At 38.8% G+C, this 21,868-nt stretch overlaps 1 protein-coding gene across 1 annotated transcript; it reads left to right on the forward strand.

Annotated features, from left to right (window-relative positions):
- The first annotated feature begins 1,033 nt into the window (after nt 1–1,033).
- gtf2h4 (general transcription factor IIH, polypeptide 4) lies at nt 1,034–20,956 on the forward strand. The gene is made up of 14 exons (XM_042434699.1): nt 1,034–1,191; nt 1,620–1,738; nt 1,850–1,954; nt 6,130–6,261; nt 8,437–8,622; nt 10,570–10,678; nt 12,460–12,528; nt 12,950–13,033; nt 14,996–15,164; nt 15,706–15,836; nt 18,673–18,720; nt 18,826–18,904; nt 19,308–19,369; nt 20,673–20,956. Exons 2-14 carry the CDS (start codon nt 1,623–1,625, stop codon nt 20,781–20,783), a joined length of 1,401 nt encoding a protein of 466 aa, XP_042290633.1. The 5' UTR covers nt 1,034–1,191; nt 1,620–1,622; the 3' UTR covers nt 20,784–20,956.
- The last annotated feature ends 912 nt before the right edge of the window (nt 20,957–21,868 follow it).

The following is a 21,868-nucleotide window of genomic DNA, read 5'->3' on the forward strand; positions in this document are numbered from 1 at the left end:
GCACAATAACTGCCTCTTTGTGACCTCCCTAGTGGTTCCCAAATAAAATTGACTGCCATTTTATTTATTTTCTTTATTATTTGTTCTTTAGGAGGGAATGGGGTAGATAAAAATAACAATTTAGATAAAACAAAAGTATTTATTATTAAAATTCTACTTTTATAACTATTTGATTTATTTTCCCATTTTTGTAGTTCCTCTTTGGTGCCCCACCCCCCCAACCACATTCCACCCAAATTACCCCACCAGTACTGCGTGGTCACCACCTATTCATTCTACAGTAAAAATATGGACAACAAACATCAGACAGCACAATGGGTTCAAGACAAAAATATATATTTTTATTTTTATAAATTAAAATTACTTCTCAATCAGACAAATTACGTATCACAGAATGAATAAATTATTCAATATTACCAACTACCTGTTAGTAACATCCAAGACACTGGCACTTGATTATTCATAGATTACACTCAATAGATTACTACTTCCATGATGTCATGTGCCTAGAATGTTCTAGACTGTTCTCATGGCTTTTGAGTATTTCGCTACAATTTTTCCAGTACTAAGTCCATTACTGATTAGTTTGTAGTTTTGTTTTGTTTTTTGAGAACAGCTTGCAGCAGAAGCAGTAAAGACTATTTTTTTCTATACCACCCAGCTTCTCTTGAATGATTTTCTCTCCATTCGCTAATTTTCAGCAAAAGTGGTGGTGATGGGAACTTCTCTCATCCTCTCATTCTGGAAATGTAGAGTCTTATTTTACCCTCTGCTGACTAACTCTGTCCTCATCATATTAGACAGGATTGGCTAGGCAGCAGGATCTATAGATGCTGCCTTGAAGGACTCACATACTTCAGGATATGTTCCAGTTGATGAGGTGTCTGCAGGCTGTAGAGAAGTGGCCTGTAGACAACTTGAATAAATATGGATGGTTGCAGTCTACATAAGGATTTAACTCATTCAATGGAGATCTACAAGTGACCTGTGGAGGGCAGCAATACGCCTTTGTTGTGTCTAGTCGGCCGCAAATTTTATCAGAAGTAGAAGAAGGTCACATGGCCCGGTAGTATGGCTGCCTGGTGAAAACTGTGCAGGCTACAATCGGATAAAAACAATGCAATTCATATTGTGTGCGATGAAGTAATTTTACAGCAAGGAGTTCGTCGATATTTTTATCCGTTTTTTCCGGTAAATAAAACCTTTCATACACATATCCTAAGAAGCTCATTGTGGAAGTGGGACATCGTTTTTGGAATAATCTGCCACTCCTAAATGTAGATTTTAATTTGAACTTTGTTTTAATGTTACTGTCCGAAAATGCTAAAGGAAAGTATTTCCTGACAGCATAACTTACATTTTAAATAAGGGTCCATCCAGACCTTATCCATGCCAAATCGAATACGGGATCCAATATACAAATGGTCTAGAGACACTTTTTATGAGTGAGCTCTGTGTGTTCAGGAATAACTAAAGCAACAATAAGTTAGCAACTAGATTTTTAAGGAGAATTTGGTGAGACGCTCTCCCTTGGGGCGTATAAATGGCTTATCAGGTGGACTGAATTCCTCTGCTTACAGAAACGGTGCATTTCATGCCACTCCTCCTTGTTTCTGTAGATAATGAAGCTGCGTGTCCAGCTGCAGTGCAAGAATCTGCATGAATACCTGAGAGAGCTGAGTCCTGACATTTTGGACAGACTGTACAACCATCCAGCAACATGTCTGGCTGTCTACAGGTAAGATGGCTTCAACACATGCTTATGGATTTGCTGTTGTTATGGTCATATGAGTCCAGAGACGACTGTGGTGTATAACTTCATATTGTGTGTGTGTGTGATCCTCTGCAGGGAACTCCCATCTCTTGCCAAGAATTATGTGATGCGTATGCTGTTCCTGGACCAGCCTCTCCCACTGGCTGCAGTGGCATTGTGGGTGAAAAAAGACAGTCAGAAGTGAGTCTCTTACCTTGTCATGACTTCATTAAGTCTAGAAGTATTGTTATAGTGGTGAGCTGTTTCATCGCCCTCTTGAACCGCTGAGTAACATTTCTACCACTGAATGTAAAGCAAAGACATCATTTGTCTTTTTATTTGCATCCACATGAGTTTGCTACTGATCTCTGTAATTAAAGGATAGGTTCACAGTTTAATGCATACTGTATCACATGTTGTTGTCAGCAAGACAGACAGCCTCTTGAGAGGTGGGGGCAGCAGAAACGGTCATCCACTCAATGAATGAATGAGAAAACATGAACCCACTCACAACAGAGCTACTCCACACTTCTGTGTTAGACTGACTGAAACTAACCAGGCCTGCAGTGTGAAACAAGTTCCACCCATAAGACATGATAGAGCTCAGTGTGAATGGTGATGTATCTGTATGGACTAAAGGTGTGGCATAGTAGTGAGTCAAAATACAGTCCTTAACAAAGTAGGGCAGCAACGATTATTTTCATTATTCATTAATCTGTTCGTTGTTTTTAAGCGTCGATCAATGTTTACCAAAGCCCAAAATGACGTCCACAAATATCTCGTTTTGTCCACAACCCTAAGGTATTCACATTACTGCCATAGAGGACTAAAGAAACGAGAAAATATTCACACTTGAGAAGCTAGAACCAGAGAATTTGGACATTTTTTACTTAAAGAAAGAAAGATTGGTCATTAAATTTAATAGTTGACAACTAATTGATTAATGAATAATCCCCTAATCATTGCAGCTCTGTAACAAAGTTCCATAGATACAGCCTCTCTTGGTCATAATGTGAATGAAATTGGGATACTTGGTCTACACTGACAGGAATGGCATGTCATGCCTTCATCAAGCTGGAAGTCATCATATTGTAAGCAAATTGATGGAATGGAGTTATTTAAATGAATAGTTCAACATTTTCTGAAATAAATTTGTCCGCTTTCTTTCTGAAAGTGAGATTTCAGATTGAGCTCACTAATTGAAGAATTCGAGAAAGTGTTTTTAGATAAAATAAGCAGCTGGGGAATTCTGTTATCCATATATATATATATATATAAAAAGAACCAAGTCTATGGTATTTCTATATACCTTAAAGGATAGGTTCAGATTTTTCCAAGTCAGTCTTAATATGTGCCCACATGTGGAAATACATGTGGTCTTGGTGGTTGCTGTAACAATTCCTACTCTCTGCTCGCCAGAGCTGGATACTTGAGACTTGGACTGGAATTGGACTCGAGTCGGAAAAATTAGGACTTGTGACTCGACTTGGACCCCTCTGCTGTGAGACTCAACTTACTTGACACTTGAAAAAGACTGTACTTGATTTGAGACTTGAAGGCAAAAAACTGAGGAGACTTGACTTGGTGAGCCATGAATATTGAAAAATGCTACACTGAACGTAGTTATGGTTTTTGGAGCGCTGCCAAACTAAAATGGAATATGTAACTCTCCATCAGTGACGGTCACTGGTTGACATGCAAGAACTGTCCACATCGACATGTACTTTCTTTATCCTTTCTGTTGTTGTTGCACTGCTGTGGGTTGGGAGGAACAGCATTTCTGTCCACTGATTTGTCCATTTTTAGCATGGACAGATCGGTGCAGTCTCAGATGTGTTAGGGGAGAGAGTTCCAGAGGGAGGGGGCAGCTATGGAGAAGGCTCTGTTGCCCCAGGTCTGGTGCTTGGTCATGAGTGGTGGAGACAGGAGGTTGGCAGCAGGAGGGAATGTGTTGGTGGAGCAGGTCAGTGAGTTAGGAGGGAGCCTGTTTTTGGAGGGCTTTGTGAGTGAGGAAAAGGACTTTGAATTGGATCTTTTGTGGGATAGGGAGCCAGTGGAGGTTCTGGAGGACAGGGGTGATGTGGTCATGGGGGTGGGAGTAAGTGAGCAGGCGAGCAGCAGAGTTCTGGATGTACTGGAGTTTATTTAGGACTTTGGATGATGTGCCATAAAGAACCTTGTTGAAGTAGTCAATTCTGGATGTGATGAAGGCATGGATCAAAGTTTAGTTAGCAGACAAGGAGAGTGATGGATGAAGACAAGCTATGTTTTTTAGGTGGAAAAAGGCAGTTCTGGTCTGATGTGGTGTTCAAAGAAGTTATAAAACAAGAACATAAACAGACAACATTTTCTGAATGAGAGGTCAGTCCCTCCTCTTTCTCAAACCAGCTGGACATTAGAGAGCCTTGCGGAGCCTTGATCTCTTTTAATTATCGATTAATCTGTTGATTATTTCCATGATTAGTTGATTAGTTGTTTTGTATTGTTATCATTTGTAGATATTAAACTCATTGTAAAAATTACATTGTGAGAAGTACACCAAGAGATCACATGGTTTATTAGTACCCCGAATGTTCTCACGACTTCATGTTTTGGGTTATGATCCAGCTAAAGTTAACTCTGAGCTGCATTTTTGCAGGTTTGATCTTAGGGTCTTGTTACTTTGAAACAGCTCCAAATACAAATTGAAGGTTTGTGTCAAATGATCAACAATTAAACCAATTTCGACTCAGTTATCAATGTATGAAGAACAGGGCTCTGCTTATTGGTTTGTTACTTTGCCCACACAAAAACAACCAGATAGATACAGTACCTTGGTATTAACATTCTCAAAGTATATATTGTTATCTCACCCAACTCTAGTGAACACACACACTTAAGTCCCAATTCCATACCACATATAAATTGTATACACTATATACTATATACTTATCTTCATTTTATACTGTTAGTATAGAAGAAATCAACATACTACATGGTTTTATACTGTTAGGAAATGATACAATATGTGTGCTGTGCAAAGAAAATGAAACTGTGACTTCAGAATGCCACCGCCAGTTTCACCACCATCCACTACTCCTTTTTACTTTGTCCAGCCATTGAATTAGGTAGACAAAAAAATTAAATTTGAATGCTGTGGAGATGATATACACCCAGACCCTTCCTACTTTTTACTTAGTATGGGTGACATATGTGGTAAGCCCTATCCACATAGTTTAGTGTATTTTTGGTCTGAGGCTGTTTTTCATGTTTAAGTCTCAATGCTGCAGAAAACAATGATATTTATAATTTGCTTTCTACTTGTAAATTCCTCTGAGGTGTGTATTATTGTCCTACACATTGTTGGCTGTCCAAGGCACATGATTTGACACCACTGGAATTCTTGCATCTGGGTTTTGAGTCTTATTCTGGTTTTGATCATATTTGTACGGTGGCCACTAAGGGCAAAACACATGCAAAAGCAAAAGCACAAACATTAAGAAAAATGAGACAAAACAGTAAAATACATCTTTGCTTTGATATTTGTTGTATTTCTCTTAATACTGCTTTCGCTTACTATGTGTTTTGTCTTTTAGGGGCCACCATATATTTAGAATATGACATTTACATTGTACAGTACATGATTATAACAGCAGCACTTGTGTCATGATCCCTCAACATCTCAAACACTTATTTCTGAGTTTAGTTTCTGGTCGTCGGATCCTTGCTGCATTACCACTCTGTGCAATTAATCTCTTCATCTGATTATCAGGTATGGAAAGCAAGAGTGACAATACAACTAATGCTCTACATTACCAAGTCTTTCCCCTTATTCCAGGGTGTTGATCATCATTATATGATTTACCATCATATTTGTTGTACTTGTTTTACTGGCATAACTGGAGTTGATGATGAACCTGCCCACATGACAGACAGCGATCAGAAAACTGGATCTAGTGTGTACATGCCCCACCTGGAGTTCTCCAGCTAGCACATCCAGGTTTTTCAAAAGTGGGAGTCTTATCCAGGAAATCTGAAACCATGACACATATTTACATGTGCAACGCATAACAGGTATACTGAAAAAACCTGATCATAACCGGGAGACTGGTGCACATAAACATATAGTCACCAGTTTGTTGATGGTGAATCTGTCAGATATTAAAGTGGGATCTATGCATGTTTGCAACAGTGTTACCACCAGACTAGTGTACTTACAGGGTGAATACCCATCTTAAATAGCATCAAGGGGAAAGTAAAACTGACACAGTTAATGAAATGTCATGTGAGTTAGCAGCTTTTTATCACTTTTTCAGTGGGTGAAAAATGGTGGACTACACATTTCAGAGTGATAACCATTTCAGTTCATTGTGTGTTTTTTTATCTTTGGCTTCCAGGGATCATGATGAATGTGTCTCGGTGTTGGCAGGACTCCGCCTTTGGCACAGTCAGCAGCTGCAGGGTGGTCTGCAGGGATACATTTTAAATCCAGTGTTCAAAGACAACCTGAGGATAGCACTGCTCGGCGGGTAGGTCTGCTCCCTGTGAACACACTGTTCAATCGCAGGGCTGCAGTACTCTTCTCTCTCACTCTGTGTTTAGAAACTGTTCATTTTGTTGTCAGTTTGTTCTCAGCCTTTGCCATCCAGGACCTGGTTGGTTAGAGTTTCAAATGAAGATCCAACATGTTAAAGGACAGGTTCACAATTTTTCAAGTCTGTCCTAAAACAATAGTCAGGTGCCCAAACAAACATTGACACAAGTTTTCTCAGTTATCGTTCCTCCTGTTCATACTGACCATATATATCATATAAGATCCCTTCATAATGTACTTAAAATGTAAGTGATGGGAGCCAAAATCCACAGTCCTCCTTCTCTGCAAAAATGTATTTAAAAGTTTATCTGAATCTAATATGAAGCTTCAGACGTCTAAATGGGGTCAAATCAAGTAGATATCTTTCAACATTACAGTCTTTTTAGTTACAAAACCCCTCTTTCTGTTACCGCAGCTACAATGATGAACTGATGGAGAATTATCACCAACTCTTTTGTTCCCTTTGTTCAGTCTCACGGCTCTCGTCTGCCTGGTTTCTAACAGCAGCAAGCAACTGTTTACTTTGAAAAAGCTTTGAAAAACCCACTGTACCCACTACCTGGTCAGCACCAAACAGCAGACAGACACAGTTAGAAACTAGCTGGTGAACATAATGGAGCATTTAACAGCTAAAGAGACAGATATTTTTCTCAGGAGTTGGTCAAGACCAAAACAGAGCTAAAAGGAGAGTAAATATGGGTCTTACATCCATGAGGTAAACATGAACATGTTGTTTTCAGGGTGTTCTGCTGCCTCCAAGTGGCCATCCATGGATTAGCCTCCCTTTTAAACAAGTAAAAATCTGATACTGCCAGTTGTGGTTAGCTTCCTGCCTGGTTAGCTTCATGTATGACAATTATACAAGCTAATTTCAACCTTGAAAATACCCAGTCATTATGATTACTTATTGTTTGGCCCATGTATCACAAGCTGTTTGTCCCGTATTGTTGTACATATAGAATAATCTGCTACAACTTTTGTCTATGTGAATAGATGCAGGGATACAGGACTTTTCATTACAGGTTTATCTCACAAATTTTCAGTCTACAATGTCAGAAGTTCTCTTAAAAGCCTATTTAAGTACTTTGTCAGCCTTTTTTTCTATACAGGTACATAGAGATAAGAAGATGTAACAGATATTGAATTTTCCACTACTGTTATTCACCAAGGTTTAAACATGAGCCATTTTTACTTTTTCTTCTTAGAATGATTATTTAGATGTAGAGGTAAAATTAGGGTTAAAAATTGTGATGTCAGGGTCATTAAGAGAAATATGACATTTTAATTTCATCTCATTTTATTTTCAGCCAGCTAGGCTCGGCACAGTTCATCTGTCATGGCCAAATTTTAGATGAACCTCCAGTGGCTAGAATTATCCATCTAGACCTGTTATTTGATGTACAGTTTCATATGTGACTACTTAAAGATATGATATGTCACTTTTCTGCATTAAAATGTCTGTTATTTTGTTGAGTTTCGTTGACTCACATTATTGCAAATGTTTCCAACAATTTTCAAACCCAGAGAAATCTTACTTTTAATAAAGGTGACGGTCTATTTCATGTGGTTGCCTGTCAATGGCATCATGTTCCCTTTACGCATGCGTCAAGGTTGTGGTTTTCACCAGAAGCTGTCATAAATTTACTGTTTTTCCAGTTTATAGCCACATTTTTACAATACACTTTTAAGTTCATGGTTGTTTTCAACTATTTCTTTTAACCGGATGAAGGACTTAAGTCATTAGATGTCTGGATCTTAAGTTATCAGAGAAACAAGCTGAGCAAACGTTAGCAGCAGCTCAGCTTGCAGCCCCTCCAGATGTCCTGTGTCCACTGAACAGCATCAGAGAAACACAGATTTTTAACGTGAAACTGCTACTCAGTGTTTTTACCAGTTTTAATCACTGGGTCCGTTTGTTTTGAAGAGGAGGAGACCTCTGTGGATAATTTGGCTCCTGGTAAAAACCTCCTGAACAATGAACACTGAAGGAATCCTAACCGGGAGAAGCTGACTGCAACGATGAAAACAACAGCATCAAACTCCGTCTTTTGTCACATATTGTAAGTTTAAGTGTCTTTCTAAAATATTTCACTACTGTGACCAACCACAGGGGCAGAGCGTGGGCGGATGAGGGCAGCTCTCTGGGCCCTGACCGCCATGCGAGGGACATCGAGAGTCTGGACCGCTACGCCATGGAACGCTGGGAGGTCATCCTGCACTTCATGGTGGGCTCTCCCAGTGCTGCTGTCAGTCAGGACCTGGCTCAGCTGCTGGTTCAAGCAGGCCTCATGAGAAGGTAGATATGTAACAGTTATAGTAAAGAGCACTGTAAAATGTACTGCTCATATCTTGGTCACAAATCTTTAATAACCTAATTTAAAGGATCCATATCAAAAAATATTTGTGTTTATAAATACATGTTAACAGTTATTCTTCAACACATCATTGTCAGATCTTTTCTTTTCAACTCTTTGATATTGATATCTGAGATCGGCCTCAAAAATGTGGTATACGTAAGGCATAGAGCTAAATGAACCTCTGCTAAGCCCTTATTTACTATTTCTATGCCTATCAATCCCTCATTCTAGCACAGCACATAATCAGTGTATAATGGTGGCAGATTTAGCACTGGAATTCATATGAATTTTTTAAACAATAGGTTGTTGACTTGAGACAGAAAAAGATAAAAGCAGTTTCTCATTTCTAGCTTTTGTTGGCTGAAATGACCACTGTTGCTAGCAGATTTTATCTGCTCTAGCTAGCTAAAGCAGATATGTTATCTCACTTATATTTCTTCATCTGACGCTTATAAAAAATGGGATCTCTGCGAAAGGGTAAATCTGACTTTGATGGCTACATACATGATACAATGCCAGAGGTTAAAGCTTAATGTCCCAGGTAAAAAAGTCAGCATCCTCAGCATAATTTTATACAAGAGAAGGCTTTAATGATGTGGCTACTAATGAGTTCGGCATCTTGGGCTAACTTCCAAAATCCAATAAAGGGCAGGACAGAGCTGTTAATGCTGGCCTAAACTCTCTATATAGTAGTATCTCCTACACAGAGGATTTCACCCTGAAAACCCTTAAAAATAATGTAGTTAGCTAATGACATGCTAAGTCCTGGCCCTGGAAGTAACAAGATAGTCAGCCAGGCATGCTAATGCTTACGGCTTACATCAGAGCAGACCAGTGTTGGCAACTATTTTCAGGGGGAAGTAGCTAAAGCCTGCACAAAAAGTCGCTGGATGACGTTGCACACTAATTTGCATATCTGCAATGTCATAACAATATTACATACAAGATTTTTAAAAATTAAAGAAAATTAAGTCAAACTAAACTGACTCTAAGTAGCTATATCATTAGCTTTTTTCAAGCAGCTATAGCCTTATAATATGCATCTATCCACCTCTAATTTTAATGCATTATGCAAGCTGTTGCATAGACTGTGTATCTGAAGTTTCATGAATAGAGAGATGATCCAGACACGGAAATAAACTCAGTCTATTTTGATGAAACAAAATCAAGCTTAAATAGTCAAGTTAAATAATTTCAAGTAAAAACAAAGGAGAAGGAATTCCCTGGTCAAACAATGTGGATTAGTGATTGATCTTTACAGTAGGGACACACATTCAAAGCTCATTCACCTCTCTGTCTGGCTGATGATTGGTCGACTGAACGTGCTACTGCTCTGTTCCATCTACTCAGTCCAAAGAACCACAGCAACATTAGCACTCATTCACAATCAATATTGGAGATGAGTTAAGGTCTGCCCAAAAAGTCAGTAGCTGCTTTTTTTAAAAAAAAAAAAAGCCCACTGTGCTCCTCAATACAAACCTGATTAAGACCTTAAATCAAAGAAAATACAGTTCAGAAAGAGCTTTTCAGTGCTAAAAAGAGTGCTATCATGTGTTTTAAATGTCAGTGAAACGTTGACAAGCACCAGCTTCATGCTTTAACTTCACTTAAATTACATCCCTGATGGCAAAATCCACCCAAAAAAAGGCTACTCAATAGTGCCTCCTCATTAATTAATATAGAACCATGGGAAATCCAGAGATAGAAATTGGCTGCAGCCTGTGCATGAGCAGAATCCATCTCAGGCTAGATAGAGAATAAAAATGAATGTGGACTCCACTCTTGAGAGCTTTGATGAATTTAGCTATAGGTTGAATCATTTTTTCATGAAGACCTCCAATTATAACTGTACCTCACGTAGACATGTCATCTTCTCTGTTTGTCAGTGAGTCAGGGGAGGCACCCTACATCACCTCAGCTGGGTTCCAGTTCCTGTTGCTGGACACAGCCTCTCAGCTGTGGTACTTCACCTTGCAGTACCTCAAAACTGCTCAGGTACCTGTGTATCATCTATTTTGACCTGGTTAGGTTTAAAGAAGTTAGGATGGCATAAAGCAATGGTTATCAGCTATGTGCCATTAAGGCTCAAGAGTCTCTATAGCCTGTCATTACTCTGATTCAGACATCTTCAGGCAGTGAGGGCTCTAATCAGTGACATGAGCTACTGAAGGGATTGGCTTGAATAAAAAAAGCTGCAGATTTTGGGTCATAGTGATCCATTTCTAGACTGCTCTCTACCGGGCTCTGGTTAATGACCTGTGTAAACCTGATTAATGCCTTATTTATTGAAAAGAATGTCTACTGCTGGGAGTGGAATGAATACAAAATAAAGGAGGACAAAGTAACCATGAACTGCTATAAAACATGCAGTATGGGGATACTAATTCTCTGATTGAGAAACAGTTATGCAGCAGCAGCTAATCAATCTGCTCCTTTTTGTTCTGTCAGCTCTGAATAACCAATAATTTCCCAGTAAAGTAGAAAATTAAAAAGGCCTAATATGGGAACTTTATTTCCAGCTGACCCAATCAGGCTTAATTCTCTTCTTCTGATGAGGCCCATTTAAATATAATCATTCAGTCACCCTCCACTTCCAGCAAAGGCAGGACATGAATGGAGAGGAAACATCCCAAGAGCACTGAAATACTGTAAGAAACCTCAAGCAGAACCCGGCTCTAGGTGGGCGGCCATCTGCTTTGACCGGTTGGGTTGAGAGAGAGAGAAGGGGGTGGGGGGGGTAGGGACACAGAGAAGCAGAACAACAACAACAACAATAGATATATGACTAGCAACAACAAACAGCAGCAACAGCAGGAACAGCAGGAGAAGGACAGGAGAAGGATATCCCCATGTCAGCACGGTTCATGGGGTTTCCTGTGGATGAGAAAGCACAAAGAACTCCGGGGAAGAAGTCAAGTTAGTAACATGCATTGACGGTAAATGAATACCTATAGACGGAGAAGAGGAGAGAGGAGCTCAGTGCATCAGTGGAAGTTCCCCGGGAGTCTAGGCCTATAGCAGCATAACTAAGGGCTGGTCTAAGGCAAGCTTGGTCGGCCCTAACTATAACCTTTTTCAAAAAGGAAAGTTTTAAGCCTACTCTTAAACATACAGAGGGTGTCTGCCCCCAGGACCAAATCTGGAAGATGGTTCCACAAGAGAGGAACCTGATAGCTGAAGGCTCTGCCTCCCATTTCATTTCATTTCCCTCATTGCTTGATCAGATTGTTTGATCATGCATCCCTTTGGGGGCCTCAGCAGTTAATTTCAGTTGGTCGATTCTGAACTGAGGTGACACACACACACTTAGTTACACAAACACACACACAAAGGTCCCATGTTCAAAATAGAAGCCCCCAGATAGTAACAAGAGATTACCAATGGCCTGATTTTCAAAATGAAAGCCCCCCAACTACCAGGAGCTTAAAGCGGGCTTCATGATTGCTGCAGACTTTCAAAATACTATGAATGAAACTGTATTTGTCTTAAACAGAGATAGTGTTGTCAGCAGAGTGATGACTATGATATGACTGTTGTTGTACTGATGGAATTAGTGCTGTGGAGATGAACTTCATACTGAATTTATCAAGAGCTGCTAGGGCACAGGTAATTCCACATCCCCTCAGTGTTTTTTACCCTGTTACCCAGTCTTTATCAGTGACCAGCCTTTATTTTTTTGTGATAGCTATTATTTCAAACTTAGACATTATTCGAATACCTGAATTTATGGTATTTCTATATCTATTTGTATATATTTCATATATTTTCTTTTGCAGTCCAGAGGGATGGACCTGGTGGAGATCTTATCATTCTTATTCCAACTCAGTTTCTCCACTCTGGGCAGAGTAAGTGCACAGCAGTTTCTGTTTGACTCTCAGAGCATTGTGTGTGTGTGTGTGTGTGTGTGTGTGTGTGTGTGTGTGTGTGTGTGTGTTTGTTTGTTTGTGTGTGCCAGCTATTCCTCATGTTGTGGGGATGTAAATCTATTTACACAGTCATGTTGTGGGGGCTCGCCTCCCTTATGGGGACAAAATGCAAGTCCCCTTAATGTAAACATGTGGTGGTTATGGTTAAGGTTAGGATAAGTCTCCAGGAAATGAATGTAAGTCAATGTAATGTCCTCTGAAGTGATTGAAACATGACTCTGTGTGTGTGTGTGTCCTGAAAAGCAACATAACAGTGTCACAAGGGTCTGAGGTTTTGAAATTCCTCCTTAGTATAACTTTTCTTTGTTGTTATTGATCATGCATTGCCTGTGTGCCTCAGGATTACTCAGTGGAGGGTATGAGTGAGTCATTACTCACCTTCCTGCAGCACCTCCGGGAGTTTGGACTGGTCTTCCAGAGGAAGGTAAGGCTAATGATGAGAGGAAAAATCCACTTACACTTAAAATATTGTCATCCCCACTTAATGATCCTCATGGGTAAGCTGGGTCACTGCATCAGCAATAGTGCTGGTCTACACCAAGTTATACTTTGATCACTACTAGAAAATGAATTAGAAATTCACAGCAAAAAAAAAGAAACACTAAATTGACAGAAAAAGGTAGAAAAGGGGTTATGTAAATACTGCATATGTAATCGATATACAGCAATAACATAATGTTTAAATAATAATGTATGGAAAATATAAAGACTACAGTAAAACAGTAAAAGTTCAAACAACAACAGCAGACATGACTAAGGCAATAATTAAATATACAATATTATACTAATAAACTAGACTACTAAAACTATAACATACTGTATTTGAAGTATGTACAAATGAAAGCTATAAAATTTGTGTTAATTGTGATTTCTATCACATTACTTCATACTAATGATTAATAATATTATGACTTCTGAAGCCCAGGTTGACCTGGCACTGTTGCATATGTTCCACCCACAATACCATTAAATATCACAGTTTAGAAAAAAGGTAATGGCCAAGCATGGTCAATATAAAGGTTACAAGACCGTCTCTAAAGAGCTTGATGTTCCTATGACCACTGTTGTCAATATTATTAAGATGTTTAAGGCCCATGGAATGGCAGCCAACATCTCTGGACGTGGTCGCAAGAGGAAAATTGGCCCAAAATTGAATTGAAGGATTTCTCAAATGGTCAAGAAAGAACCAAGGATCCAAGCTGATCTTCAAGTTCAAGGCACAGTAGTTTCAAGTTGCAACATCCGTCACTGTCTGAATGAAAATGGGCTCCATGGTTGAAGACTCAGGAAGACCCCACTTCTAAGAGGGAGACATAAAAACAAGACTGAACTATACCAAAATGGCCTTTTCGAGATCTGAAATAAAAACTATACCAGGTTCTTGTACTCTATCATAAAACTCTATTATTTCTAAAAATCTGTCTGTTATCATTTACACTTCTTCCTTTCATGAATCCTGACTGACCTGGATGAATGACCCTAGGTAATACCTTTTTATCTGATTGGCCAGAATGTTTGCATCATAACACTTTAATGTAATAGACCTCCAGTTTTTGAGATTTGTCAGGTCTTTATATTGTCCATTGTGTTTCTGTTTTGAAATTAGTGAAATCAGCACTTCTTATTTAGTTCCTGATAGTTTCCTTTCCGTATATGCACTATTAAAACATGCCAACATATGAGCTTTAATGTGGTGATAAAAGATTTGTTCCATAAAGGCCTGGGCTCTTAAAGATTTTAAAGCAGTTAAGAGCCATGGACAGTTCCTCCTCTGTGATTGGTCCTTCACATAAGCTTTTCTCTTCAGATTTTAATCGTGGCCTCATTGATGGGAAAAAAGGTTCTGTGCTGGCACTGAAAAGTGGGACTGGGGGATTTTGAAATGAAAATATTTTAGAAAAATATTTCGTTCCATCCATTCCATTTTATTTTTGTAGAGGTTTTGGCTTGATGGACCAATGGACCAATCCAGTCCAGCCCAGTTCTAGACTTGCATTCATCCACTGGCAAATTATACTAGTATCCACAAAAACATACAGTAGAGCATACTATAAGGAAAGCAATGTCATATTACTCTATTGCAATTTGAGTGAAGGAGAAGGGAGCTAGCTGTCCATTGGTAACTGAGGGAACTCTAAGCTAACAGGTTGTTTTTGCCTCAGATAGCTGACATTAACACTGCCTTTAGCTTCACCATAGACATCGTCACTGGTCAGTCCACACACACAGTCAGAGCAGTTCTTATTGTGACTGATAACTGACAGTCAAATGTGAAAGTCAAACAGGCTTACAAAATGGAAGTGTATGGAGGACATTACTCTGTTTAGGTGATGTGTTTGAAACTGCAAAACAATCAGAAATAAATTCTTCTCTCTTTTGTCATCAGAGGAAATCAAGGCGGTACTACCCCACCAGACTGGCCATCACTCTGGCTGCGGGAGTCACTACCAGCTCATCTTCCTCCTCCTCCTCTTCTAACATGGGCTCTACTCCTGGTACTGGAGATGCAGGTTTCATTGTGGTAGAAACCAATTATCGTATCTACGCCTACACAAGTATGTCTGAGCACTGGAAGCATTCTGTGACGCATGTTAACACTAATAAATACATTTTTACACAATTTTCAAGTCCTTGTTCATATGAGAGCATAGCTGAGAAGGCTGGCAGACTGCTCTATGTTTGATTCTGGCAACATCAGCGGACTGTTGCTCATTCCTGCCTGTTCTGATGAAGATAACTTTTAGTACACTACCCAGCTGTACACACAAAGTTTTGGGAAAATTCGCTTTTTCACTTTCTTTCTCATAGTGAGATGTTCAGATATCAATCTCATGTCTGTGTCAAGTACAGGACGTGGTTAGCCTAGCTTAGCATAAAGACTAGAAGCAGGAAGAAACCGCTAGCCTGGCTCTGTCCAAAAAAAGTACACCTACTGAGATCTCTAAAGCACACCATAATTTATACAGTGTTTTTCAGATAATACAATCATATTTCCATGTCAAAAAAGATTGATATTGCACATGTTGAACATATGAAAATATTAACTTGGCAGTAGCTCAAAGAGTATGTACTGACTTGTTTGTGTGTTCCTCCCAGACTCAGAACTTCAGATCGCTCTGGTGGCTCTCTTCAGTGAAATGTTGTATCGCTTCCCAAATGTAGTGGTGGCTCAGGTCACAAGAGAGTCAGTGCAACAGGCCATCGCCAATGGTATCACTGCACAACAGGTACTCAACTACTGCACACACTGCATATATAGGGGACATAGGCTGCGCCAGGACATCATGCTTAGGGAAGCTAAAATTGAGTGGTCAAATATAATGCTACATGCCTTACCATATGACTATATAGCAAACATAACAACAAACATAAACTGTATATGATATAAGAATATAACACTTTATGTTTAAGAGGACGTTCCTATCACTACATGAACTTGACATGTAGACATGTCTCACAACATTGTTACAGATGAGTTCACCTGTAATTTAAAATAGATTTATTTAATTTATTTCAAGAAAGCTGGTCAGCAGAGGTGATATATCTGTGATGATGAGTGTTTTAGAACCATGGATAGTGTCGAGAGAGAGGCGAGGCTATAACCACATCTTATTAATAGCCTACTAATCAATAAAATTAAATGTTTTCTTCATAACTTTCTATCATAGCGTAGAAACACTGCACAGTTCAGTAGCACATCGCAGCCTAGCCGTTAATAGTTCTTCATCTAATTTGATGAAATCCACAAATAATAATTATGCAAAGGTGTGCACAATCAAACATATTAAAACAGAACACAGACATAAGACATAAAAACCCATCTTACCACATGTCTAGATAAATGATATGCTTATTTACAAAAGATAAGGTCACCTGCACACAGGCCACACACATGGTTAGAAACACTCAACTGACATGACATTGGAACACTGTTCAGGTTTAACAGCACTGTGTCAGACTGCTGACAACAGACTAACCATTGCTGTAATATTATACTGAGAAAAAACATCAACTCACTGTTGAGTAGACCTACATATATTATTGTGATAGATTAATACAAGCATAGTTTGTTAAGGTCACGAATGACAGAGAAATGTAAGTTACTGTAGAAAAAACTCAAAGTGGTGTTAATGTAAAGTAGTCTCACTCTAAAGTTACTAGACTCTAGCAGAATATATTATACAGCAAATAAAAAGTGTAGTGTTCTGGATTTAAAATGTCATTTCATCATATTTCATTTAGATTTGTTGTCTTTTTATTGACTCATTAGCTCTACTTGGTTCTGTTTCCCAGGCTTTTTGCTTTCATTTTACACTCAATCATTGAACAATATGACACATCTCCTGGTACTTTCATGACACAGAAGTCATAAACAATAAGTAAAGGTTTCTGTCTCTACTGCTCACTCTGGCAGTTACCTTTCTTGCTTGCATCTGTGCTTTCTCACTAAAGTAACCTATGTTAGCTATTGCATACAAATAACAATCAGCAAGTAATTTACAAAAAGTTTCAGCATTATACAGTATTTTCATAACTAGTCTCTTTAAATTCTCATTAAAATGACAAAAATATAAGAAATATGTTTTCTAACAGTGGCTGCTCAGTGCTCAGTGTCACCTCCAAATACCCAGATTTTCTCCCAGCTAACTGTTGATGTACTAAAACCTTGACATTTACAGGCACAATAACAAAATCAGGGAGAATCCCATTTTTTGCAAATCTGTATATAGTTCAATTCAATTCAATCCAATTTTATTTATATAGAGCCAAATCACAACAAAAGTCATCTCAGGGCACTTTTCACATAGAGCAGGTTAATCACTCTTTAATTTACAGACACCCAACAAATTCCCCCATGAGCAAACACTAAGTGACAGAGGCAAGGAAAAACTCCCCTTTAACAGGAAGAAACCTCAAGCAGAACCAGGCTCTAGGTGGGCGGCCATCTGCTTTGACTGGTTGGGTTGAGAGAGAAAGAGGAGGGGGGGTACACTGTAAACTCTTTCACTTTACTGTAGAATGAGCCAGAGGAGCATAAACAACCTGACAATCAACGAAAATACTGATGAGCAACCTCGTTTAAAGTTCAACCCAACAACAAAATAAATAACTGAATAATTTATTTACTGATAAATAGTAATAGTATAGTAAGATGCAAGAAATGAGACCAGTGTGAAGTGACACCTAATTTGCATTAAAGGCACTGATTGATTCAAATGAATTGTTATAACAAGGTACACAGTGAAATACTACTTTGGCTGTTTTGCTTTAGTTATGATGCATCTATTCAGTGCAGCCAGTGAGCTGCTTATACATGTCTGAGCCACAACACAGCTACAACTACAGTAGTACAGTTGTGTGTACTATTTGTTCAGTTAACAGCAACAAACACACAATCACTACAGTTCATTTGGAAAAAAAAAACAGATGTTTCTAAGCGCCACAACATCCCAACAAAGGAACCATCCTGCCCCTCACTAAATCTCGTTTTGTATAAATCCTGACTGAAATGTGTTCAGCATCCAAATCCTCCTTTCTCACGTTGTTGTCTACACCACACAATACTACACAGAGGTCAACAAGTCACTAATCTCAAGTTGAACTTGATAATTAATGAACACCACACTCACACATATCAAAGGCAACACTCAGGGAAGAGCAGAAATCCAGATTAGAAAAATGCTCCACTTGTGACAAAAAATAAAGGTGAAAAAACTTCCACACACTCTCTCATTTATTGCTGGTATATTTATTTATCTGCAATGGTTTTAGTGTATTACCTTCATCAAGTATGTACGTACCTAATTACCTAATACCTAATTATAGTGATAAAAATAAGTCATTAATTCCCTTTAAAAGTGTTGGCACCAATGTAGGTTTTTTGTGACTTGACATATAACTGCTCTTTTTTTATTGGGGAAAATATGTGTTAAACAGATGTGGCAGATATTCATTTCATATCATATGGAATATTTTATTAGTTTTCAGGTATCACCCAGCATTCCTGGTTAGTAATCCACCTTAATATGTGCTTAATATATAATATTTTTTTTACTTTTCCAGATTATCCACTTTCTTAGAACCAGAGCACACCCTGTCATGCTCAAACAGGTACATGAAATCCACCCATTCTTTTCACTCTGTTAATTCTAATAATCATGGCTGGTTGGCCTGTAACGGGTCTGCATTGTCTTCATCCTTTATCTGTGTGTGCAGATCCCGGTGCTGCCTCCAACCATAACAGATCAGATCAGACTGTGGGAGCTGGAGAGAGATCGACTGCAGTTTACAGAGGGTGAGTGGGCTTATTTATCTGTGAGTATTTTCATCTTTAATAAGATTCTAAAAATCATTGCTTTATGTTGTAGCCAGTGTTTTATGTCTTAGAAACAGTGTGAGGTAATGTGGAATCAGGTAGCTGAAAGGAAACCTAATAAAGAGCTTGAAGCTGTGTGTGGTGGAGTCTAAGGTGTGTGGAGAGCTGCTGTGAACTGATTGAATTCTCAGAGTGTCATCATTTGTCCTTCCTGAAGGTTATGACTGACAGACGCTGGCTCCACTCTGTTGATAGGGCTCAGTCAATAGAGCTGAGCTGTAACTGTGCTGTTGTTCACTGTAATAGAGAGGATGAGTATTGATGTTGTGCTGGCCTTTAACCTCATTTCTCACCTGTCTGTTGATGTCCACATCTCCCTCAGGAGTGCTCTATAACCAGTTCCTCTCTCAGGCTGACTTTGAGGTGCTACGAGACAGAGCTCAGGTTTGGATTTTGTTTCTTATCTCCATAAGTTAATAATATACTATTCTATAATGCATATTATTTTGATTTTTAGGTAGTTTACATTGTTTTCTGTCTTCTTACATTCTGCTGCCAGTTTTCATCCTGTAAATTCTACAATGGCACGTTTTATTCATGGATTTCGAAGGATAACAGCATGAATTTCCCACATTTTTACAAACCTACAATACTGAAATCACTGATACACTACATGGCCAACAGTACAGTATGTACTAGAGTACAAGACCTCCATGTTGTCCAAAAACTATTAAAAGTCAAAAAACCTTTTGCACTCTGAAAGATGTCTCAGAAATCTCTCTTTTTTATTAACATACATGTGTGCTCAGCCATGTAAGTTAATAAAGAGAGAGATTTCTGACGATATTACGTGTAATTTCGTGTGCTTCTTTTTTCTGTTGTCATTTTTATTGACTTATTAAAGTGTACAGAGACTTTCTGGCTGATGTGCACTTTAAATAAACTGAAGTTGAAGTTTCAGAGTGTGAAAGATTTTTTTGACTTTTGATTGTAGTACCTGAACTGCAGTGTTTCAAGTGTTTTGAAAATTAGTCTTCCAAAAACTATTAGCACATCAATGAGTCACGCTGTAGCACTGGGTGACATGTTCCTTCATCACAAAGAGTATGTTAGTTTGTTTAGAAACGGCTCCAAAGACTAATAACAGTGATCATGTTTTTAGTCTCCAGAGAGTGGTTCTGTGTAAGGCAGACACCACTGAGCATGTACGAGAATGCAACCTCTTGACTTATTACTACATACATTGTAAATTTCTCAATGAAGGTTAGTACTACTGTCAGTACTTACTCTGGAGGCTGAAAATGTGATCGCAGTTGTTAGTCTTTGTCTAATGTGACCAAACTCTTGATGGTGAAGGAACATGTCACCCACTGCAGCGGTGTGGCTCTTTGACATGTTTTTAATAGTTTTTGGACAACAACAGAGGTCTACGGCACAGAGGAATCAGGTCTATTAGGCTTTGGATACACACACAATACTTTTTACAGTTCACTGTTGCTCTGGATCCCAACATGAGATTTGTTGACAATAAGAAAAATATAATAAGTGGCCAGCCTTAAGGCCTGTATCCTGTTATCCTGTTTGCCTTCAACAGTAACTCTGGAAAATGATCCATCTACTCCATCTCCTTAACCTTTCCAACTCACTGCTGCTCTATCGCTATTTAATGACATGATCATCAACTCCTTGCAATACTATCCGTTGTTGCAGTAGCATGCTGCTGTGTAATGAAGTTGTTGTGTTTCAGGGTCTGGGCTGCCTGGTGTGGCAGGATGTGGCTCACAGGGTGATGGTGGTGACACCACAGGGACACAGCGAGGTCAAGAGGTTCTGGAAACGACAGAAATCTCACACATAACCGGAGGAAGAGGAAACACGAGTGATGATATCACACCTGATGAAGACAGCACTTCCTGCTGTACAGTTGTTCATTGCTGTCAGTGCTGACAGAGAAAGTGGAGAGGACTTCATTATTTTGTATTTTTCATAAAAGGTTGACTTCCATGTATTTTGGATTAAATGGTGATATGAAGAAAACCTCTGCTTGTTTTTCTTCTCCTGTTTGAATCATTGTGTATTTGCGGATAAGCCAGTAATGATTTCCTGTCTTAAATACATAAACATGGACTAAATAGGGATTTTGATAATAATATTCTTCCAGTCTGTTGCAGGCTAAGTGGAACAGATTTCATTGATTTTCTATAGAAGCTGGTGAATTTTAGAAATGGGTTACTTTAAAGGAACACCAGAGAAAGGAATGGATTTCCCAACTTTTTTCATGTATTGATTGGATTCAATGGTTTTCAGTCCATCTGAAGTTGAAACATTTTAGTGAGTTCTGTAGACGACAGTATCTGACCAATACAGGGGTTTCTTATTTTCCCTTTCACAGACGAGGAACCACATCAACTTCAAACCACAATTCTGTTCTCACGCACCATCCATCTCGCATCACTGAATAAGTGAGTGAGTGAGTTAGCATCTGACCTCACAGTTTTCTGACCATGTGACCAGCTGAGGGGCCTGTCATAAAGAAGAATAGCTGATCAGGGTGCAGTAATTAAGCATATCTTGCACAGACCAACTGATTCCTTGTTTTCAGTCCAATATGCTGCCTGTGTCTTCAGCACCATTTGGAAATACGGCCAGGGATATAAATATGTGGCCAGTATTAATAGCAGATATTAGGTCATCACAGATACATAGGTATGTTGGTCAATAATTAACAAAAAATATCTGCACAGAAAGGCCAAGATACATTTGAACTAAATACAATGAGTGTTAACCAGAAGAGTGAAGTTGTATGCTATAAAAAAACAAAGCTGCCAAGCTGATGATAATTCTGTTTGAGTTCATCACTATAAGTGACACCTTTCATATAGTCATTTGAGCCATTGTTTATATAAAAATATTGATTAGTGCAACTTTAACATCCAAATCAAA

The sequence above is a fragment of the Thunnus maccoyii genome, chromosome 15 (genome assembly GCF_910596095.1).
Source record: "Thunnus maccoyii chromosome 15, fThuMac1.1, whole genome shotgun sequence".
Lineage (NCBI taxonomy): Eukaryota > Metazoa > Chordata > Actinopteri > Scombriformes > Scombridae > Thunnus > Thunnus maccoyii.

Coding starts and splice junctions, on each gene's coding strand:
- gtf2h4 (XM_042434699.1), top strand. CDS start 1,623: ATGAAGCTGCGTGTCCAGCTGCAGTGCAAGAATCTGCATGAATACCTG. Junction 12,529..12,949: donor GTTTCTCCACTCTGGGCAGA/GTAAGTGCACAG, acceptor TGTGTGCCTCAG/GATTACTCAGTGGAGGGTAT. Junction 15,837..18,672: donor ATGGTATCACTGCACAACAG/GTACTCAACTAC, acceptor TTACTTTTCCAG/ATTATCCACTTTCTTAGAAC.